Raw genomic sequence first — 24,906 nt, 5'->3', positions numbered from 1 at the left:
CCTGTCCCATGATCCTCTCATATCCCCTTTGCCAATCACCTGTCCAGCTAAAAACAACCCATTAAATAAGTAAAAATACTCTAACGCATTTTAGAAAGTTACTGCCTAGAGTCCATTTTGTAACTGCCCAGTAAGGTGTCAGGATGTTGGCAGTGTGTTCCATCAGTAGCAGTGCTTAAATCAACCAAGTAGGGTGACAGACTTGTAGTTGCACTGTGACTGTTCAAGAATGATCATAGTTTCACCTGAAAGCTCCAACATGCATTGCCATTGGGTTTGTGTAAATAGTGAAATCTATTGTTGCTCTTCTTGTGATTTGGTACCTGCCTCAAGATGGGGAAAAGCAGGTTCATCAATATGAACAGCACATGGAAGTAACTGGTTTAATGGAAAAGTATTCCACCAGGAAGTGATTATTTCCTTTACTTTCTCTATTAAGTAATTTTTGCCATAAGACAAAAACAAGTGATTTGGAACCACTTTTTGGCCAGGAAAAATGGTTCAATAAACTATCCATAAATTATAATTGGTTGATCGAGTGCACCATTCTGCAAATTTTATTTAGATCTTCCATCTATTATTCCACATAGCTGAGCATTGTCAAGTGAAGTTTATTGGCATTTAACTACATACATGTATACAATATATATAACTATGTAATGTATATAGAAATGAGACAGCTTTTCTTCAAACCAGGTTGTAAATAACATAACACACGTAACACACGATAACTTATGAAGGTAAGGATAAAATCCCACATGAATCACACATAAATAAACTGATGTGCATTAATATAAAATATTGTAAGGTATGTAACTGATTAACCAGTGACACTTTGAATATGAAATGACCAGGTGTTCAGAACCTAATGGCATGATGGATGAAACTGTTTCTCATCTTGGCCGTTCCTGTTTTATGCATCGTAGTTTCCTACCTGATGGTAGAAAGTCAAAGAGGATGCTGGATGGATGGGTTGGAGCCTTAATAATACTAAGAGACCCATGAATGAGGCACTCCTGATACATGACCCAATTGATGGTAGGGAGACCCCTATGACCCTCTCAGCAGTTCTCACAGTCCATTGTAGGGACTTCTGGTCCGATGCTCAACAGCTCCCATTCCAGACGGAGATGTATCTTATCAGGAAGCTCTCAATGGTGCTCCTGTAAAATGCACTTAGGATGTGGATTGGGAGCCTTGCTTGCCTCAATCTTCGTAGGAATTGCAGGCGCTGCTCTGCCTTCTTGTTCAGGGAGGTGATATTAAGGGACCAGGTAAACTTGGTGCATTTAACTCTCTTTACAGAGGAGCAATGTATTTGCAGAGGGCAATGGTTCATCTGCACCTTCCAGAAGTCCACAATGATTTCCTTTGTATTCTCCACATTCAGGCTTAGATTGTTCTTCTCACACCAATCCATCAGCCGCACCCCTTCCTCCCCATACTCTGTCTTGTCATCGTTCCTGATAAGGCCAGCCACTGATGTGTGTACAAATTCAGCAATTGGCTCTTTGATTTTGCCCAGTTTAATCCATCAGTTTTAGGACCACTTCCAAGAGCTCACTCCCTTCTCAATCCTCCTATCAGGATGAACACTCACAGGCCTTCCCTGTTGGTGCTGCACTCTACCTGTATTATGAATCTGGTACACAGTGATTACTGTGTTTATTGTACAGTGTTTCAGGAAAGAAGAGGGAAACCCCTCTGCAGTTGCCACAAATAGACATCTCCGATCTTGAAGAAGGTCATGGTTATATTGTCTACAAAAGCAAAACCCTCTGGCATGTTCTTCCCTTCCCAGAAACGAAAGATGTTATGAAATTGCACCGTGAGTTCTTCACTAACATGTTTTAATTCTTTACTGGAATTTTATCAGCTGTCAATGCCTTCTTTTATCGATGACTGAAAGACCCTTTCATCCTCTGGGCAACTGGAGCACAGCAAGAGTTGCAGCAGATAATATTGTTGTGAGATGGACTCAAGAAAGCTTTCAAAGTGCTCCCTCAAGTGGCCACCTTCTCGGTATCAGAATCAGGTTTAATATCACCAGCATAGGTTGGGAAATTCTTTCTCTTTGCGGCAGCTGTACAAATCAATACAGAAGAATAGAGGGAAAAAACACGAATTACAGTAAATATAAGTAGTGCAAAAATAAAAATATAAAAAGTAATGAGATGATTCAATGTCCATTCAGAAATCGGATGGCAGAGGGGATGAAGCTGTTCCTGAATTGTTGATTGTGTGCCTTCAGGCTCCTGTACCTCCTTCCTGATGGTTGCCATGAGAACAGGGCATGTGCTGGGTGATGGATGCCACCTTATTGAGGCATCGCTCCTTGAGATGGAGGCTAGTACCCATGATGGAGCTGAATAATTATATAACTCTCTGCAGGTTATTGCGATCCTGTGCAGTCCCATGCAGCCAGTTAGACTGCTCTCCACGGTACATCTGTAGAAATTTGCGAGTGTCTTTGGTGACCTACCAAATCTCATCAAACTCCTAATGAAATATAGCCACTGTTGTGCTGCGTGCTTTGCTCCCTGCTCTACTCACTTCACACTTACGACTGTGGCTGTGCACAGCTCCAATGCCGTGTTTAAGTTTGCTGCTGACACCACTGTCATAGGCAAATCAAAGTTGGTGACATATCAGCATATCGAAAGGGGTATTAAAATCTGGCTGAGTGGTGCCACAACAACAACCTCTTTCTCAATGTCACCAAGACCAAGGAGAAGATTATTGACCTCAGGAGAAGGAAACCAGAGGTCCATAAGCCTGTCCTGATTGGGGGATCAGAGGTGGAGAGGGTCAGCAACTTTAAATTCCTCAGTGCTGTCATTTCAGTGGATCTGTCCTGGGCCCAGCGAGTCAGTGTAATTATGAAGAAAGCATGGCAGTGCCTCTACTTCCTTAGGAGATTGCAAACACTCGGCATGCAACATTGTGATTGGTTAGTTTAGATCTGCAGCTGTTCTTGCCTTTGGATAACTGCCTGGTGTCCAGTTTCAAGTACTCTCAGTATAAAAAATTGCATGTGTAATATCCAATAGTGTCTTGTTATTGTAAGAAAGATGTAAAGGGAGAACATTTACAGCATTTGCTCGAGCTGGAGTGTAAACTGTGACTGGATGGGCTGCCATCTTGAAGTGTGAGAAAGACAAACTAACACATAAGTAATTCTTGGCAAACCGTCTCACCAGGAAAACCTACATGAAATTCATATTATAGCTCATTTAGGTACTTGTTTGGAATTTATAAATTTTAAAGTAAGCACTCTTTTCATTGAAATATGAACTTTCCTTACAATCAGTTTGTCCAAATTTTGATACAGATGTCTGCAGAATTATGTTTTGAAAGCTAAATAAAAATTGCTTCTAGGTTTTCTGTCTGCGGGAACTCTTTAAAATGAGTCGCTGTTGGTCAGCATGGAACCCTTTGAACTGCAAGGAAATAGCCTCAAGGCAGAAATCCTTGCTGCAGAGATCACAGAATCTTTGTTTGGAGCCTTCTTTAAGACTGAAAGGAAAGTCCTTCACTTTAACTCTGGCTGTTAATTCTGGGTTATTTGTCTTTAATGTGACCCCTCTTCTAATATATAAATTGTTAGCTGATTTGTCATATACTCTTTTTCTATTTTCACTTGAATCCTTTGGAATGTGTAAACTTGCAGTTGGATCCCCTTTTCTGTGCTTGATCCAATGACTTTCAAACTTTTTTAACTCCTGATGAAATTTTGTGTGTGAGAGAGAAAGAGGCAGTGAAAGAGAGAGAGGGAAATGAGGGGAGGGAATAAAGAGACGGGGGGGGGAGATGAAGAAAGGAGACGGGGATGGAGAAAGAGAGAGAGAGAAAGGGACAGGGAGTCGGAGAAAGACAGAAGGAAGGAGTTGAAGAAAGAAGAGAGAGATGGTGTGTGAGTGTGAGACAGAGATTTGCAACCACAACTACACGAAGGTCTCTAATGTTGGCCAAGCAAACGAGAAATTCATTTTCCTTAACCTCCATAGAAAAAGTTGTCCATTTTCATAAAGGTTTATACATGCAAAGCTAAACCAGGAAAACCTGCAGGTTAGGATAATGACTTGCATTGCCAGTGGAGTATGTTTTATTCCATCATGCTGACCCTCTCCTTTGGTTTAGTCAGAAAGAATATGTACACTACTTTCAGCTGAGATTATCAGGAAATCCAAGGCCTGGATGATTTGTGAACCCAAGCCAATGGGAGGTAATGCCAACTGGAGGTTCTAAAGTTCAAAGGGGAAATTTTAAAGGGGATTTATGAGATGATGGAAATAGATATTATAGCAATGATTCAGAGCCGTTTGGACACACATGAACAGGTAGACAATGAAGAGATGTGGACCATGTATAAGCAGATATTCACATGCTATCATGATCAGCACAGACTTAGTGGGCTGAAGGCGTTTGCTCTACTGTTCTATATTCTGTGTAAGTGTCTGGTCACTTTCATTGGAGGTTGGATTAAATAAATCACTTCCCTCCAAGTTTATGATAAATTAAAAATAACTTAGGTGTGATCACACAAGAAACAATCATGAAACCATCACTGTACAAACCATCATCTTCCTAGCACCGGTGTTTAAGTAGCAAAACCAGGAATATTTGTTTTCATTTAAGAAACTAGATTTGACGGTCTCCCATTGGTAGTCCATGGAATACGATGCGTGTGGTGCTGCTCCTAACTTTGATTACCTACCTCACACTGCTAGATCCATTTAAATTTTGAAGATTTATTACTGTTACTGAAGATTTTACGATTTAATTACGTTGGCAACGAAAAAAATCTGGAGAAACCGATGTTGAAACTGACCCAACAGAGCAATCAGCGGATTCCTTACTTCAGAAAGAATGATCTCTTTAATGGAAGATATGAATACTAAGATTGATAGCCCGGTGAAGGGTAATGAAAAATTTGAAAAAATTATTTCCATCATCGAGGAATCTTGCGGCCATCTGGAAATCCAATTTGAGGCACTCATGAAGACTACTAACAGAATTAAAGGAGAACAGGAGGTAATGAATCAAGTTATTAAAGAACAAGGATTAAACATATCGGCAATGGAAAAGAAAATTAATGAGTTTATTTCAGAAATATTGAGAATTAAGAAGAGAACGGTTGATCTGGATAGTAGAAGCCACAGGATGAATTTACGCTTACTGGGTTTGCCTGAAAATACGGAATCCGGTGAGCCATTAAAATATTTTACAGATATGTTACATTCACTTTTTAGTGAGCTACTTGAAGCCCCTCCGATGACAGATAGAGCCCATCGTTCTCTCCGCCCAAAACCTTCACCTGAGATGAAACCTGGCCATGTGATACTATGTCTGCACTATTTTACAAATAAAGAAGCGATTCTTCGAGATGCAAGGAAGCGAGGGAAGCTGGTCTTTAATGGGGCAGCCATTCGTATAATTGAAGATTTTTCTCCAGAGGTTTATGCTGAAAGAGTTAAATGTCGGGAAGTGATGGCTGAACTTTATATGAATAATTGCCATCCTTCTTTGTGCTTCCCGGCTCATCTGAGAATCTCTCCACCTAATGATCACCCCAAATGGATTGACTCCCCAGAAGAGAGTTGGAGATTCATAAAGGAGTTCAAATCCATCTCGGATTTGTAGCCACCCAGCAAGCCTCAGGGTCGCTCAACTCGCTGTCGTCTTGGGGAAACAGCCCTCGGCCCCACCAAACTGGGTAATTAAGTTTGTGTGGATGCTGTGTGATGTACCCCACCCCGCCAAATAACAGACAATACACCATTTACAATTTATGTTTTATTGTCTATTCTTAATTGCCCTCTTACCCAGCCCACCTCAAGAGGCAATTACAAATCAACCCTGTCAGTGGTCTGAATCACAAGCAGGCCCAAACAGGTAATGATGCCAGATCACTCTTGCTTGAAAGACATTAGTGAACCAGAATCGTTTCTGATGGAGATTTGACAGCATTATGGTCACCTGAGCTGAAGGCAACTGTAATTTTACAATAACTTAGGCAGCATAAACTCTCTAGCTGCCAGGATGGGAGTCAGACTCATGCCTTCAGTCAATAATACACTCTATGAATTGTAGTCCACCAACCGAAATGCTTGCTACTATATCCTTACTACTGTGGTGGGCAAGGTCTGGGTATAGAAATTTTGAAACTTTATATTATTAAAGGATGAAAAGTATCTTTTAAATCTGATTATAAATTGCTTAAATACAGTGAAGCCATTTTACTCATCCAGACTATCATTTTGTTGATAGCTGCCCTCTTCTTAGCACAGTTCCAGTACTACTTGCATGGTCTATTAAATGTGCACAAATGCTTTTCACACCAGTCCTGAATGTTATCAGTTTGTTCCCACATCACCATCTGCCACTCTGTTATCTTTTCAGTTTTCTGATCTTCATACTATCTAATATGTTTCTCTCAGATCCCCTTTAAAAGTCAATGTCTTTCTAAAATTTTCTCATGACCATGACACTTACACAGAATATAGAGCAGAATAGCAAAGTCCTCAGGCCACTAAGTCTGTGCTGATCATGGTGTCAATTTACACTATACATCTGCTTGCACGTGGTTCACATCTCTTCATTGTCTGCCTGTTCATGTTCTGTCCAAATGGCTCCGAAACATTGCTATAATATCTCCTTCCATCACCTCCACTGGAAGAGCATTCCAGGCACATACTATGATGTTTAAAAAGACTTGCCTCATAAATCTCCTTTAAACTCCCCCCTTTGAACTTTAGACCCTGCAATGCGCTCTCTTTGGCATTACCTCCCATTGGATTGGGTTCACAAATCATCCAGGCCTTGGATTTCCTGATAATCTGATCTGAAAGTAGTATACATATTCTTTCTGACCAAAGCAAAGGAAACGGTCAGCCTGATGGAACAAGATATACTCCACTGGCAATGCAACTCTTTATCGTCACCTGCAGGTTTTCCTAATTTGTCTTAGCATGTATGAACCTTTATCAAAATGTGTTGTTTTATCCATGGAGACTAAGGAAAATTAAATTCTCTTTTACTTGAACAGTGGAGACCTTTATATTCTGAAAGCAAGAATCAGTTGGAACTTGTAATAAATGGTTGCAGTGGTAACAAACTGCAACTTTCTCTCTCTCTCACCTTCTCTCTCTCCCTCCCTCTTTCTTCCATCTCCCTCTCCTTTCTCTATTTCCCTTTCTCTATCTCACTTTCCATTCTTCATCTCCTTCCCTCTCTCTTTCTCTGCCTCCCTCTCTCACACATTCATTCTCTTCCTATCTTTCTCTCTCTCTCTGTCTCTGGCTCCTCTCCATCTCTCCAGCTTATCCTCTCTCTCTCACACTCACACACACACACACACACACACACACACACTCACACACAAACACACACACACACACACACACACACACACACACGAAATTGAAACAAGAAATAAGGGTGGATTTAAAAAAATCAAGGACAAGGAATAAATGCAAAAGCTTTAGAGCTTGCCTGTGGAACACATTGCCCTTACTGAGGGAGTGAGTGAACATGCAGTGTACGAGGAAACACTCAGAGAATTCAGTAGAATTTTCATTTCCCCAAATGCTGACTGATCTGCTGAGCATTTTGGCATTTTCAGCTGCAGAGCAACTCCAAAATGGAAATAATGATGTTTCAGAATGGAAATCAGCAGATTAGTAAAGAACTATCTGATCAGAAAAATGTATCACTGTTGAACCAAGCACCAAGGAAGCAAACAGTTCAAACAATTGCTAGTGTCAGGGATGTAATTCAAGATCAGGGATAGAGATCACAACAGGGACGAAAGACAATGGCATCAATTATCCATATTTAATTGGAAGAAATTTCCATTTACCCTGTACTGACTATAGTGTGGCCCCTTTGACAAAATTAGGTACGTTCGCACAGTTAATCAAAGTAGAAAGAACCACTCTACATTGGGAGGCGTAATGGTGGCTGTTATTATTAAGGTGTAAATCAGTGTCAGTAAGTTCTCAATGGACGCCATTTCTGATGCTACCATCCGGTTTCCGTCACCTTAGAATGTCCAGGAACAGGAGGCAACCATTCTTCTCTCCATCACCATCATAAACTGTATGTGTGGATGTTTACTGTTCAGATGTCTATTGTATGGACCCTTTGACAAATTTAGAGATACCGGAGGGTTCAGCTGGGGTCGTAGTGAGGTAATACATGCATCAACATGTATCTGGACCCTGTTTGTTTTCATTGTTGGAACCAAAGGGTGGTGTGTGGATCAAAATGAAAGGATATATTCTTCAGGCACTTCAGAGGTTGTACAATACAACAGATGATAAGAATTTAAGCAAATGGAAGCAGAAGCCAGACACTCAGCCCATCAGACCTGCCTGCCCTACCGTTTAATGTCATTATGAGTGATCTTCCACAGGTTTCACCTCCTCTCTTTGCTCAAGTGCTCATAGCTCTCAGTTCCTTGAACTTTCCAGAAAAGTATCTGCTTCCTATCTAAATCCTCCCCAGTGCTCTGACCTCAGTGAATGAATGGAAACAAGTAGGAGCCTATCCAGCTCGAAAATGGAAGAAAGGAACGGGACAACCAGGCTGCAGCAATAATTTTAACAGCTCCACATAGATCAGGAAAGATGAGGAGGGTTGGCTTACCACATTTCCTGTCACATAGCGTTTCATCTGTTACACTGCTGGGAGACATTTGGTATTGTGGCAGAGTCACCAATATTTCCAACAGAATGAAAGTTCAACTCCAGGATACATGGTCCATATTCTCACTAACAAAACTTTAGAATTATGACCCGTAGATTTTCATCCCATATCACGTTAAATCTTCAAATTCAAACATAGTGTGTTAACACTTTAGTTTAATATTTCCATTTCAGAAAGTATAGATAATTGTCTAAACATAAATATCAGTGAAGAATTTAAGAATTGTGAATTGGGGCCTAGATAACCCCTTCCAACTCATCCCTGAGTATTCAAAATATAATGTATAATAATAATAATAATAATTGTGATTTGCTTATTAAAAATAACTTGTAATGCTTTCTGAAATAGAAACATTAAATATGCCATGTTTGGCTGTGCTAAGGTGAAGGCAGCTATCAACAAAATGATAGTCTGGATGAGTGAAATGGCTTCACTGTATTTAAGCACTTTAAAGATACTTTTCATCCCTTAATAATATAAAGTTTTAATACTTCAATACTCTGACTTTATCTATCACAGCACTAAGGATATAGTAGCTAGCATTTCAGTTGGTGGACTACAATTCACAGAGTGTACTATTAATTGGAGACATGTATCTGAATCCCATCCTGGCAGCTAGAAAGTTTATAAAGTTATTGTAAAATGACATTTGCCTTCAGCTCTGGTGACCATAAAGTGATCTGGCATCATTACCTGTTTGGGCCTGCTTGTGAGTCCAGACCACTGACAGGGTTGATTTGTAATTGCCTCTTGAGGTGGGTTGGTAAGAGGGCAATTAGGAGTTGACAATTAATCCCAGTTTTTCCAATGATAGTCATACTCTGTCCATCTCACTTAATCGATTTATCAGTTTATCCAGCTTTATTATTATCTTTAATCCTTCTAAACTCACTGGGCTACAGATGCTTTTGGAATGGTAGCAAGGAGGAACTTGCAAGAGTCTTTCATGTTTCAAGGATTGAAGATGTTCCAATGTGCTTCATAGCATTGTTTAGACAACAACTGAACTCTGTTATTCTTCTCTCAATAAGGCCATTGTCATTTTTCGGTCAACTTGAGGAACTTATAAGAGTCTTCGTTTCACATCTCTTCCAAAAGTTGACACCACCAACAAGAGAACCCTTCATTTTTGTTGCTCTGGACTGTTGGCCTGGTTTACTGACCCCAGGCTGATATACAAGTGAGTGAGAACGACTATGTGAACTGGATTTTATCAGTTTAGATCCTGATCCTCTTCACAAGGATACAACTTCCAGGATATGATGCTGGACGGTTGTCAGAAACAGTAAATTTGAACAGATACTATTTTACAGTTATTTATTGGCGTCAGTCCAATTGCATTGGACCACAAGCTTTCTCAAAAGTGTTGTCTTCTCAGAATTTATTTTTGTTTATGATAGGCCGCTTGAAGCTGAACACAATGTAATTTTAGACTACTTGTATAATGTAGGAATTTGGAGAAAAAGAAATTAACTTTTATTTAATATAATGCACTTAATTGCATAATGTTGAAGTTGGCTCACAAATAGAGAAAGCTTGGAGACAGTGAGAAAGGGAGGATAGGCAGGTGATAGAGAAGGGACGCACTCAGACGGATGGTTTGAGATGTGTCTGTTTTAATGCGAGAGTTTTATGAATAAAGTGGATGAGCTTAGAGCGTAGATCAGCACTTGGAGCAGTGATGTTGTGGCCATTACAGACACTTGGCTGGTGCAGGGGCAGGAATGGCTACTTCAAGTGCTGGTCTTTAGATGTTTCAGAAAGGACAGGGAGGGAGTCAAAAGAGGTGGGGTCATGGCAGTTGATCAGAGATAGTGTTACGGATGCAGAAAAGGAGGAAGACATGGAGGGGTTGTCTACAGAGTCTCTGTGGGTGGAAGTTAGGAATAGGAAGGGGTCAACAATGCTACTGGGTGTTTTTTATACACCACCAAATAGTGACAGTGACATCGAGGAGCAGATAGGGAGACAGATTCTGGAAAGGAGTAATAATAACAGGGTTGTTGTGGTGAGATATTTAAATTTCCCAAATATTGATTGGCATCTCCCTAGAGTGAGGCGTTTAGATGGGGTAGAGTTTGTTAGGTGTGTTCAGGAAGGTTTCTTGACACAATATGTAGATAAGCCTACAAGAGGAGAGGCTGTATTTGATCTGGTATTGGGAAATGAACCTGGTCGGGTGTCAGGTCTCTCAGTGGGAGAGCATTTTGGAGATAGTGATCACAATTCTATCTCCTTTACCATAGCATTGGAGAGGGATAGGAACAGACAAGTTAGGGAAACATTTAATTGGAGTAAGGGGAAATATGAGGCTATCAGGCAGGAACTTGGAAGCATAAATTGGAAACAGATGTTCTCAGGGAAACGTACGGAAGAAATGTGGCAAATGTTCAGGGGATGTTTGTGTGGGGTTCTGCATGGGTACGTTCCAATGAGACAGGGAAAGGATGGTAGGGTACAGGAACGGTGGTGTACGAAGGCTGCTGTAAATCTAGTCAAGAAGAAAAGAAGAGCTTACGAAAGGTTAAAAAAACTGGGTAATGATAGGAATCTGGAAGTTTATAAAGCTAGCAGGATGGAGCTTAAGAATGAATTAGGAGAGCCAGTAGGGGACATGAGAAGGCCTTGTTGGACAGGATTAAGGAAAACCCCAAGGCATTCTATAAGTATGTGAAGAGCAAGAGGATAAGACATGAGAGAATAGGACCAATCAAGTGTGACAGTGGAAAAGTGTGTATGGAACCGGAGGAAATCGCAGAGATACGTAATGAATACTTTGCTTCAGTATTTACTACGGAAAAGGATCTTGGCGATTGTAGGGATGACTTGCAGCAGACTGAAAAGCTTGAGCATGTAGATGTTAAGGTAGAGGATGTGCTAGAGCTTTTGGAAAGCATCAAGTTGGATAAATCACCGGGACCGGACGGGATGTACCCCAAGCTACTGTGGGAGGTGAGGGTGGAGTTTGCTGAGCCTCTGGCAATGATCTTTGCATCATGAATGAGGACAGGAGAGGTTCCAGAGGACTGGAGGGTTGTGGATGTTGTTGCCTTATTCAAAAAAGGGAGTAGGGATAGCCCAAGGAATTATAGGCCAGTGAGTCTTACTTCAGTGGTTGGTAAGTTGATGGAGGAGATCCTGAGAGGCAGGATTTATGAACATTTGGAGAGGCATAATATCATTAGGAACAGTCAGCATGGCTTTGTCAAAGGTAGGTCGTGCCTTATGAGCCTGATTGAATTTTTTGAGGATGTGACCAAACACATTGATGAAGGTAGAGCCGTAGATGTAGTGTATATGGATTTTAGCAAGGCATTTGATAATGTACACCATGCAAGTCTTATTGAGAAAGTAAGGAGGCATGGGATCCAAGGGGACATTGTTTTGTGGATCGAGAACTGGCTTGCCCACAGAAGGCAAAGAGTGGCTGAGATGTTGAAGTTTTTCAGTTTGTCTGTCATTGGATGCCTGTTAAAATTGTTGACCAACAAAAACAACTTTCTTAATCTTGACATCAGTTATTCTGTCTTGAATAATGAACATAGAGAAGAGTGGAGTGATGATGGTGCTAAACAGCAACTCCTTCGCTTGCATCTTCAGAAACAGCTCTTTAATATCATTATTTTTCCCTTTCAGAGTTCTTTTGAAGACGCTGACCTGGAGTTAAGGCTGACTACGCTTCTTTGTGGGAATGGGACCCGCTCTCAGGGTTTTATAACCGGTCGTTGTTGTTCAGCATGCTAAGGGCACAGTTTTGGAGGCCTAGGATCTCGGGGCTCTGGAGACAGGTGGATTGAAGGTCTGTGTCATGGCAGGAGACCCGTGTGTTGTCGGGGGAGTCGGGATGGTACTTCGGGGTTAACGTTTGACAGTCGTGCATACTTTGGGGGCATTCCTCTTTTCGTGGATGGCTGTGAAGAAAAAGCATTTCAGGGTGTATTTTGTATATATTTCTCTGACATTAAATGTGCCTTTGAAACCTTTGATCAAAAATAACAAATATAGGTGATTTCAAGAATTGCTGCGTGTTAGGCATATTTCATGGTGATTTTCATGATCCGCAGCCGAAAATCCATAAGATAGTATTCAGGAAACAAAATCTTTGATGTCTGGTTCTATTGGCCCTTTCATTTCAACAAACATATCCCCAACTAACATCTGGGTGATGGATATTGCCATCGGCTCTTTACAATCTTCAGAAATCTGTGAATAAAAGGATGCCATCTATATTAATTCAGTGAAATAATATCATTTGGCCTTGGATTGTCAATATTTGAAAGTACATGTAATAAAGTAGCATATTCAAATGACATTTTTCAAATTTAATTGATCTTTTAAGACTTCATTTAGTATGCATTCACATAGGATCTGAATAAATATTTTCTACATGTTCTCAGGTTACAGGATTTCAATGAAATGTAAGGAGATAGACATCAAAATTAAAAGCGATCCCTCTCTGAAACCCATAATATTTACCGAAAATTTCCGGTTCACTTTGACAGTCTCATGTGACTTTCCATAACTGATGTTGATTCAGAACAGTTGATCTGCAACTCTTCACGTTCATTAGTGGTTTTGGGTGTTGGTGGGATACTAAAATAAATAAACCACTTCCCTCCAAGTTTATTACAAATTCAATAACTTTGGTGTTATCACAGAAGAAACAATAATGACTCCTTCACTGTACAATCCACTTGTTTTGTTAATTGTCATCATCCTAGCTCCGGCGTGTAAGTAGCAAAATACTGAATACTTAAATACTTTCCATTCATGAAAGCATTTATTTTAATTATATTTATGATGCACATTATAAGCATGGTTTATGGCAAGTACAGTACATTTTCTGTTTTAGCTGCATTAATATTTATCTATATGTGCCAATAGGTGCCTATTCCATTGTTTTTACTCGTAATTTTATTTCTTATTTGGAGAGGACAACTGTATAAAATGTGGTTACAAAATTTCATTGAGCAACATGTCAAGCAGCATTTATGGAGGGAAGGAAATTGTAGAAATGTTGGCTTATTGTTTCTCCGGTCTGTGGCATCTGCTGTTTCTTGTGTCTCCTTGTACTACTATCAATTTTTCCTGTAAATCTACTTCGTAATATTTAATTTTTAACTAAGTACTATTATGTTGAGGATTAATGAGAAACTGTTGAATTTAATTTTCCTGCTATATAGGACACTGGTCAGATTCCACTTGGAGTACTGTGCTCAATTCTAATCGCCTCACTACAGGAAGAACGTGGAAACCATAGAGAGGGTGCAGAGGAGATTTACAAGGATGTTGCCTGTAGTGGGGAGCATGCCTTATGAGAATGGGTTAAGTGAACTCAGCCTTTTCTCCTTGGAGCGACGGAGGATGAGAGGTGACCTGATAGAGGTGTGCAAGATAATGAGAGGCATTGATCGTGTAGATAGTCAGAGGCTTTTCCCCAGGGCTGAAATGGCTAGCACAAGAGGGCATAGTTTTAAGGTGCTTGGAAGTAGGTACAGAGGACATGTCAGGGGTAAGTTCTTTATGCAGAGAGTGGTGAGTGCGTGGAATGGGCTACCAGTGACAGTGATGGAGGCAGAAACGATAGGGTCTTTTAAGAGACGCCTGGATGGCTACATGGAGCTTAGTAAAATAGAGGGCTATGGGTAAAGCCTAGGTAGTTCTAAGGTAGGGACATGTTTGGCACAGCTTTGTGGGCCAAAGGGCCTGTATTGTGCTGTAGAGGCCTGTGTTGGCCTGTATTGTTTCTATGGCTGTCTCATTAGCTCACTGCCATTATCGTTCCCCGGTTATTCCCACCTCCCCCCAGTCGCTGCCTCACTTCCCTTTTAAAAGAGCAATATCTTTCTTCATTGTTTGGCGTTTCCAGTAGTTGCCCATGGACAATCCCGCACCACCTGTGCCATACGGTTCCACGTATTCCTTGGGCACTTCGCTTCTACCAACATCTGTATGTCTTTAGGGTGCATCTGGTGAACCTCTCCCTGAAATATCTCCACAATAATTCCCACACTATGTGAAATATAAATGTCAGCTACCAGCTAAACAGCACTTACTTAAAACCGCAGAGTATGTCCTCCGCAATCTGCCACTTTTGAGCACCTGAACTCATGACGTTTGCTGTATTCCTTTCCATCACACTCGCAAAACGTGTGGGCTGAAATGCAGCTCCCCGAACGAATGAGTTTCCACACCCCACTCTGGCCTTGCGAACCGTCGATAACCACCCGTTGCAACTGGTGGCTTCGTCTCACCAAATTAACACGTAAAGTTTTGTTTCTTACATAAACAAACATGCACACACACACACACACACACACACACACATTTATATCTACCAGTTCAGCTCTCCGTGATTGTGATTTCTTGTGTTCCCGTGTATCACCGACCCAAACAGATCCAAGTGTAAGTGCTATTCTTTATTTTGTAGCCTGGGGAAAAGTACACACTCAGGACAACTAATACTTTTTCGGGTTTTAATTCCTTTATCTGTTTTAGATGTTTTAGTGCCGGAAGAGGGTCTCAAAACAAAACAAATGAATTTACAACCAGTTCTTGCCATTACAATCTCAGTTTAACTTTCGATCCACACCCTTGTGTATTGACGAATTCACTTAGACTGCTAAAATCACTGGCCACATTATGGATCAGGAAGGTATCCCACTCCTGACACCAAATGCTGTGTTGTGTAAATGAAATCGCTGGAGAAAATTACTGATAGATACAAAGCAGTTTCCTTATTCGACAAAACAAGGTACAGCAGGCATTATACGGAGAAGCTTTTGGTCGAAAGGTCTCTAGGCCCAACATGTGCAACATATTTTATGTGCTCAACATCAAAGGACAACTTTATATTTACAATGTATGGACAATACTTTCTTTGAAACTATGCACAAACTTCACATCTTCCAATTTGCAAGTACACCGCAGACATCTGACTTTAATGAATTTTTATCAACATTGTCTAGTCTGGGATTCATGACTTTTATGAACCCATTGTTCAGAAATGCACTCCAAATTAAATCCACAATACAAATTCAGATATGAACACTTGTAACCAAACTCATTTGTCAAATGTAATTTGCTAATCCCCAAATTCCCTCTGACATCTTTGACACATCTCTTCCCGAGATGTGGTTTTGGGTGTCTCTCCCTCTACTATTGATGCTCCCCTCACACGAATCTCCTCCATTTCCTGTGCATCTACACGCACCCCATCTTCCCTCTGCCGTAATAGTGATAGAGTCCCTCTTGTCCTTTCCTACTAGCCCATCAGCCTCTGCATCCAACACGTTATCCTCCGCAATGTACACCATCTGTAAAGGAAACTGACCACTAATCATATCTTTACATCCCCCTCCCCACCCCGCTTTCTACAGCGATCGATCCAGTGCCATATTGGCCTGAGTCCATTACTCTCTGCACCTTCTTACACTCTTGTATGTTCGAATGGCTGTGCAAGGCATGATACAACTACTCTGGGGTTATCCCTGTCAAGGTTAATTAGGGATGGCTAATAATTGCCGGCATTGTCAATGATGTTCACAACTTGAGTGTGAATAAACATGCATGTGAAATAAAATGTCAGTATCTTCTATATATTGCAGATCCCGGAGCTAAAATTATTGGAGGTCATGAAGTTAAACCGCATTCAAGACCTTATATGGCATATCTCCAACTACGTAAAGGGAGCAAACTGTTTGTTCCCTATTGCGGAGGTGCTTTGATAACACCGAAATGGGTACTAACTGCAGCACACTGTGAAATGTAAGCTATGTGGTGTATGAATATAAAAAAAATTTTGTGATTAGCATACAAGTGCTTAGCTCCCAATCCTAGCTTTCATAGAATAATTACTTTTACACTGTTGTCACATCGTCACTAATATGTGTATCACTGTATAACTGGCATTTATTTTTATCAGCACGTTTCAGTTTGAATGGTCAGATAAACACCCAGTGGCCACATTATTAGGTACCTCCTGTAGCTAAAAAAAGTGGCCGCTGAGTGTATGTTCATGATCTTCTCCTGAGTAGCCCATCCACTTCAACGTTTGACATACTGTGAGTTCAGAGATGTTCTTCTGAACACCACTGTTGTAATGCGTGGTTATTTGAGTTACTGTTGACTTCCTGTCTGCTTCAACCACTCTGGCCATTCTCATCTTTCTCTCTCATCAACAAAGCATTTTTGCCTAAAGAACTTCTACTTACTGGATACATTTTCTTGTTTATCACAACTATCGCTGTAAAAACTAGAGAATGCCATGCATGAAAATCACAGGAGACCAGCACATACTCAAACCATCCCATCTGGCACCAACCACCAACAACCATTCCACGGTCAAATTCACTAGATCACATTTCTTACCCATTTTGATAATTAGTCTGAACATCACCTGAATCTCTTGACCACGTCTGCATGCTTTTATGGACTGAGTTGCTGCTACATGATTGGCTGATTGGATATTTGCATTGATGGCAGGTGTACAGGTGTATCTAATAAAGAGGTAACTGAATGTATGATACCTGTTCCACAACTAGATTTTAGCACTCTAAGTAAGCGCAGGAGTAATTTACAATCAGCTTGTCAGATGAACACTTGGAAACAATTTCAATCAGGAGTATAGTCTTTGCCCTCGCTTGGACACCGATTGTTTTTTGCACATTAACTACCAAATATAATGTTCCTGAATTGTATATTTCCATAAAGTTTACTATTTGATTGTTGCCTTCCAGATGAATTTCTGTAAACTATTTTTTAAGCAAAGTGTAATTAACTTTATTTTTGATTGGTAACAGGCCAATTGCATCAGGCCAGTTTCTTCAAGCAGTTCTTGGAGGACATTCTCTTTCAAAGTATGAGAAAAGTGAACAAAGACTGCGTATCATCAAACAGATTCCCATTACAAAATTCAACAATAGGACTATGAAAGATGATATCATGCTGCTGCAAGTACGAATTTTTTCTCATTCTTAGCAGTGTTTAAAATCCTTAATTTGCTTATTAGCAATGTTTACTTCACTGAACAATAACTGTTGAATGGCATTTGTGACATGGATGAGAATTATTGATTGTGGAGAATATTAGTATTGGCAATGATCCCTCCCATCCGTCCAACAGTCTCCTTGATTCCCTTCCATCAGGCAGGAGGTTCTATAGAAATAGGACAAGAACTGTTAGGATGTGAAACAGCTTCTTCCCCTGGGCTGGAACATGACTGAACTTCCTGCCACCACCTGGGTCTCATCAGTTATGAAGCGCCAGTAACACGTACTGTTTACTTTTTAACTATGCAACTTATTATTTGTTAATTTAATTGTGGTAATGTTACGTCATGTGTTATGTGTATGAGGTACAGTATATGTACTGTGTTGTGACTGGTCAGGAGGAAGGTTGTTTCGCTTGGCTGAGTACAAGTGTACGATTGAATGACAATAAACTGAACTTGAACTTGAGCTGTCTAAGCCTGGGCAATGTCACAGTTAACCTTGTCCTTGACATAGAAAGGGGTAGTAAGTTTATTGGTCACATGGGTACAATTGGGTGGCTGGGTTCATTGGGCCAGCAGAGCCTGTTACTGTGTTGTATCTTTAAACTAAATTAAATATAAACTTTAATTACAAGTGTGATAGCTGTGAAGTTCAGCTTATTGGAGTTTAGTTATTAAGAAAGAAAGGGAGATAGTGAAGAACCTTCACAGTAGGATTAGTGCTTTATGACCCTCACCCACATCACAATGTTCATGACAAATTATCAATTACATCCTGAAATGTAATTGATATTCAATTTTACTGGTCATTTTTAATTGAGCCTCTGTCCCTTTGATCATCCGAAAAAAGAGAAAGCAGATTATCTGCAAAGTACAGAATTCTGGAAAACAAAATATTTAAATAGATAAACTAACAAATCTTTTCAGGAGTAAAGAGATCATTCAAGATATTCTTCGCTCTTAGGAGCACAAATACATGAATTAAATGTTTTTGTGTCAACAGCTCAAGACTGCTGCAAAAATCAACCAGTACGTGAATGTACTCAACCTACCCAAAGGAGGAATCAATGACATGAAATCTGGAACAACGTGCACCGTGGCAGGATGGGGAAAAACAAAAATAAGCAATTACTCTTACACGCTTCAAGAGGTGGAGGTCAAGGTAATTGATCGGCGAACATGCAACAGCACATATTATTACAATAATAGACCTGAAATAACCAAGGACATGATCTGCGTTGGTGACAGCAAAGGCAGAAGGAACGCATGTTATGTGAGTATGCTGTCTAGCCGTGTTAGTAACATTTCTATAATGTTATAGGAATAAGTATAAAAACCCCAGTGATTCACTGGTGTCTTCTATAGATTGAAACTTTCCAGCCTTCCTCAGTGTTACTGTGACTGACTCTTACCTGCTTTCTGAAGGGCTACTCAGTTGCATTAAAAAGTCTTCAGAATGTGGTCCAGCATTACCTTAGGGAAGCTAAGGGAAACTAGATTAGACCATAAATACAACACTTACAGGCAATGTCCACATCCTAAGGTGGATTAAAAAAATAATAATCAGATAAGCAAATGTGTACAGTATATGTTGATTATGGAGGAACCATTTTTCCTATGACAATAGACAGTAGACAATAGGTGCAGGAGTAGGCCATTCGGCCCTTTGAGCCAGCACTGCCATTCACTGTGATCATGGCTGATCATCCACTATCAGTATCCAGTTCCTGCCTTTCCCCATAACCTTTGATTCCACTATCTGTAAGAGCTCTATCCATCTCTTTTTTGAAAACATTCAGAGACTTGGCCTCCACAGCCTTCTGGGGCAGAGCATTCCATAAATCCACCACTCTCTGGGTGAAAAAGATTTTCCTCAACACCGTTCTAAATGGCCTACCCCTAATTCTTAAACTGTGGCCTCTGGTTCTGGACTCACCCATCAGCAGGAACATGCTTCCAACCTCCAGCGTGTCCAATCCTTTAATAATCTTATATGTTTCAATAAGATCCCCTCTCAGCCTTCTAAATTCCAGTGTATACAAGCCCAGTCGCTCCAATCTTTCGACATATGACAGTCCCGACATCCCAGGAATTAACCTTGTGAACCCACGCTGCACTCCCTCAATAGCAAGAATGTCCTTCCTCAAATTTTGAGACCAAAACTGCACACAGTACTCCAGGTGTGGTCTCACCAGGGCCCTGTACAGCCGCAGAAGGACCTCTTTGCTCTTATACTCAATTCTCCTTGTTATGAAGGCCAGCATACCATTAGCTTTCTTCACTGCCTGCTGTACTTGCATACTTGCTTTCAAGTACAAGACCACCTAGATCTCGTTGTGCTTCCCCTTTTCCTAACTTGACTCCATTTAGATAATAATTTGCCTTCCCGTTCTTACCACCAAAGTGGATAACCTCACACTTATCCACATTAAACTGCATCTGCCATGCATCTGCCCACTCACCCAGCCTGTCCAAGTCACCCTGCATTCTCATACCATCCTCCTCACATTTCACACTGCCTTTCAGCTTTGTGTCATCAGCAAATTTGCTAATGTTACTTTCAATTCCCTCATCTAAATCATTAATATATATTGTAAACAGCTGCGGTCCCAGCACTGAACCCTGCGATACCCCACTGGTCACCACCTGCCATTCCAAAAGGGACCCGTTAATCACTACTCTTTGTTTTCTGTCAGCCAGCCAATTTTCAATCCATGTCAGTACTCTACCTCCAGTACCATGTGCCCTAATTTTGCCCACTAATCTCCTATGTGGGACTTTATCAAAGGCTTTCTGAAAGTCCACGTAGGCTACATCCACTGGCTCTCCCTTGTCCATTTTCATAGTTACATCCTCAAAAAATTCTAGAACATTAGTCAAGCACGATTTCCTCTTCGTAAATCCATGCTGACTCGGACCAATCCTGTTACTGCTATCCAGATGTGTCGTAATTTCATATTTTGCAATTGACTCCAGCATCTTTCCCACCACCGACGTCAGGCTAACCAGTCTATAATTCCCTGTTTTCTCTCTTCCTCCCTTCTTGAAGAGAGGGACAACATTAGCCACCCTCCAATCCACAAGGACTGATCCTGAATCTATAGAACATTGGAAAATGATTACCAATGTGTCCACGATTTCTAAAGCCACCTCCTTAAGTACCCTGGGATGCAGACCATCAGGTCCCAGGGACTTATCAGCCTTCAGACCCAACAGCCTATCAAACACCATTTCCTGCCTAATATAAATTTCCTTCAATTCATCCATTACCCTAGGTCTTTTGGCCACTATTACATCTGGGAGATTGTTTGTGTCTTCCCTAGTGAAGACAGATCCAAAGTACCTGTTCAACTCGTCTGCCATTTCCTTGTTCCCCATAATAAATTCACCGGCTTCTGTCTTCAAAGGCCCAATTTTGGTCTTAACTATTTTTTTCCTTTTCACATACCTGAAGAAGCTTCTACTATCCTCCTTTATATTCTTGGCTAGTTTACCTTCGTACCTCATTATTTCTCCACGTATTGCCCCTTTCGTTACCTTCTGTTGCCCTTTAAAAGTGTCCCAATCCTCCGGCTTCCCACTCGTCTTTGCTATGTTATATTTCTCTTTTATTTTTATGCTGTCCATTACTTCCCTTGTCAACCACGGCCTCCCCTTACTCCCCTTAGGATCTTTCTTCCTCTTTGGAACGAACTGATCCTGCACCTTCCACATTATTGCCATTGCTGTTCCACTGTCATCCCTGCTAGGGTATTGTTCCATTGAACTTTGGCCAGCTCCTCCCTCATAGCGCCATAGTTCCCTTTGTTCAACTGTAATACTGACACTTCCGAATTTCCCTCCTCCCTCTCAAACTGTAGATTCAAACTTATCATATTATGGTCACTATCTCCTAATGGCTCCTTTACCTCGAGGTCCCTGATCAAATCCGGTTCATTGCACAACACTAAATCTAGAATTGCGTTCTTTCTGGTAGGCTCCAGTACAAGCTGTTCTAAGAATCCATCTCGGAGGGACTCCACAAACTCCCTTTTTTGGGGACCAGTACCAACCTGATTCCTCCAGTCTACCTGCATGTTGAAGTCCCCCATAACAACTGTAGCATTACCTTTGCGACATGCCAATTTTAACTCTTGATTCGATTTACACCCTACATCCAGACTACTGTTTGGGGGCCTGTAGATAACTCCCATTAGGGTCTTTCTACCCTTAGAATTTCTCAGTTCTATCCATACTGACTCTACGTCTCCTGATTCTATGTCATCCCTCGCAAAGGACTGAATATCATTCCTCACCAACAGAGCCACCCCACCCCCTCTGCCCAACAGTCTGTCCTTTCGATAGGACGTATACCCTTGAATATGCTTTTCCCAGGCCCTGTCCACTTGAAGCCACGTCTCTGTTATTCCCACAACATCATACTTACCAATTTCCAACTGTGCCTCAAGCTGGTTTACTTTATTTCTTATACTCCATGCATTCATATATACTTTTAATTCATTACTCCCCTCACCTTTCATATCAATTCCTATTTCACTTGGCCATACTGTATGATCCCTTCTTGAGCTTTCTGCTCCATTGATTCTGTTGTCTTTCTTAACTTTTCTTATTCTCACTTTCCCTTTATCTCCATCCTTATGTATCCACTTGGTCCCCTGCCCCCCCACAACTTAGTTTAAACACACCCATGATGTAGAGGCAAACCTGCCTGCCAGAATGCTGGTGCCCCGCTTATTAAGGTGCAACCCGTCCCTTTTGTACAATTCATCCCTACCCCGAAACATACCCCAGTGGTCCAAGAATGTAAATTCTTGATTCCTACACCAGTTCCTCGGCCACACATTCAGATCCATTATCTTCCTGTTCTTGACCACTCCAGCACGAGGAACTGGAAGCAAACTGGAGATAATCACCCTGGAAGTCCTGCTTTTCAGCCTTCTTCCGAGTTCTCTGAAGTCGCGCTGTAAAATGTCTTTTCTCTTCTTCCCCACGTCATTTGTGCCGACATGCACCACCACTTCCGGATGTTCTCCTTCATCCTTGAGGATTCCTTGCAATCGGTCCATGACGTCCTGGATCCTGGCACCAGGGAGGCAACACACCATCCTTAAATCCCGCCTGTTGCCGCAGAAACCCCTTTCTGTACCTCTCACTATGGAGTCCCCTACTACCACAGCTCTGCCTGACGTCTGTCTCCTCGGGTTTGCCTCAGCGCCAATTGTTGACTCGCAGACCCGTCCGCCCCTCAGACTGGCATCATCTTCTGTCCGGACAGCTTCCAAGAGGGAGAACCTGTTTACGAGAGGCACATCTCCTGGGGTCTCCTGTACTTCAAGCATCCTTTCCTTGTTCATCGTCGTCCTCCTACTCTCTTCCTGTATCCTGGGTGTAACGACCTCAATGTAGGTCCTGTCCAGAAAACTCTCGTTCTCCCAGATTAACCTAATGTCATCCAGTTGCCTCTCCAGTGCTGCAACATGGTCCTTCAGAAGCTGAAACTGGACACGTTTTCCGCAGGTGTAGGATCCAGAGGCACCATCAGTGTCCCTGACCTCCCACATCATGCACGCAGCACACTGAATCAGCCCAACGGTCACCTCTTCACCACTTCTCATCCTCTCCAACTGTGGTGTAGTCTGTTCCCTCAGCCTCCTCACCGAAGACTCCTGAGCCAAAGACTCGCACTTATCTCACAAGGCGCTTCCCTCGACAAGGCTGCTCCCTGACAGGCCGCTCCCTGAGAGCGAGCCTTGCTTATATTAGCTGATAATTTCAGTAATTAGTTTCACCTGCCTCGCCTCCTCCGACCTCGAAGGTCTGGTTAGCTCATTGCTCACAACCGGCTTTTTAAATCAGCTGCTCCTTCTCAGCCAATCCCCACACTCGCTCCTTCACCTGCCTCGCCTCCTCCGACCTCGAAGATAGAAGGAGATGAGTTATACAGCTCTCGTTACATGCACGTGCAGAAATTTTGGACCACGAACTTATCAATCACCCCTGCTGTGGACCACTTTCTGGAGGTCCAAGACGCCAACTTCTGCAATGAAGGGATCCGTATGCTCCACAACCGCTGGACTAAGTGTGTAAATGTAGGAGGAGACTCTGTTGAAAAATAAATGCACTAGGTTTTCTAAAATTGACTCCTTCTACCTTAGGCCATGAACTTATCAATCACCCCTAGCAATTAAAAAGGTTAAAATAAAGTAAAGTTAATAGGTCATTTCCCATTATTTAATTATTTCACAGACCAGTGACTCCATTCAGTGAAGGAGGTTACTGTTCTTGTGTCAGCTAGTCTTGCTTAAAAGCAGGGGGGTCGGGTACAAAGTGAATCTGGCCAGATGCACGAGCTGGGTTCAGTGGAGAGTCGAGTGGCAGAGTGGAAGGACAGCTACACCAGCATTTGACATCTGTTTCATTCTGAACTTCGACATTCCACCAGAATTTGAAGTCAAACTGAAGTACAGATTGTAGATGGCTGACGGTTTTCTACACAATGGCTAATTTAGGAATAAACTCAATCCAGACCATCGGAAACATTCCACGAAAAGACTCTTTGTGAGTCCAGTTATCTACATTTGCTCCTAAAGTAAACTCACACCTCCTCGGTACAGCTGGGCATGGATAATCATTTGTGATGTGATGTCAAACTGACAGTTTGCAGTCTGTCACTTTAGTGCTCAATTCTGCTCAATTATCACCTTCATCTTTTACTCTCTCTTCCAGGGTGATTCAGGTGGACCTTTGATATGCGACAAAAAGTATACTGGGATTGTGTCCTTTGGCGGAAAAGACTGTACAGATCCCCAAAAGCCTGGGGTGTTCACTTTACTAACAAAGAAATACATTGATTGGATTCGGTCTGTAATCGGTTTACCACTGAAGGATGCTGAAGAGCTGTACTGAGTAATCACAATCCTGCTTCTCTCTGCTTTACTTACACTGATGCTCAGTTAATTGGCCTAGAGGGCCGGCTTGCTTCTATCCTTACCTTTTCTGCTTTACATAAAATGTTACTGCAAAGTGCAATAAAAAAAACTATAATTATCAAATTCCTTGCCTTGTGAAATGCCTGTACTCTAATGTAAGTTATGAAAGTGAACTGAACCACATGTAGGTAACATTTTAGACTAACAGCAGTGACTTGCTTTGTACCATTGATAACCTCAGGGATGTAGATAGTGGAGAAAATTAGATTCTGTGAT

The 24,906-nt window shown here is 41.4% G+C and overlaps 1 protein-coding gene across 1 annotated transcript; it reads left to right on the top strand.

Annotated features, from left to right (window-relative positions):
* Positions 1-13,378: 13,378 nt before the first annotated feature.
* On the top strand, positions 13,379-24,680 carry LOC134343390 (granzyme K-like). Its single transcript, XM_063042093.1, has 5 exons — positions 13,379-13,439; positions 16,317-16,476; positions 17,511-17,664; positions 18,705-18,974; positions 24,428-24,680. Exons 1-5 carry the CDS (start codon positions 13,379-13,381, stop codon positions 24,605-24,607), a joined length of 825 nt encoding a protein of 274 aa, XP_062898163.1. The 3' UTR covers positions 24,608-24,680.
* The last annotated feature ends 226 nt before the right edge of the window (positions 24,681-24,906 follow it).

The sequence above is a fragment of the Mobula hypostoma genome, chromosome 3 (assembly GCF_963921235.1).
Source record: "Mobula hypostoma chromosome 3, sMobHyp1.1, whole genome shotgun sequence".
NCBI lineage: Eukaryota > Metazoa > Chordata > Chondrichthyes > Myliobatiformes > Myliobatidae > Mobula > Mobula hypostoma.
The sequence above is the reverse complement of the archived record's forward strand: the minus strand, read 5'-3'. Positions and strand labels throughout refer to the sequence as shown.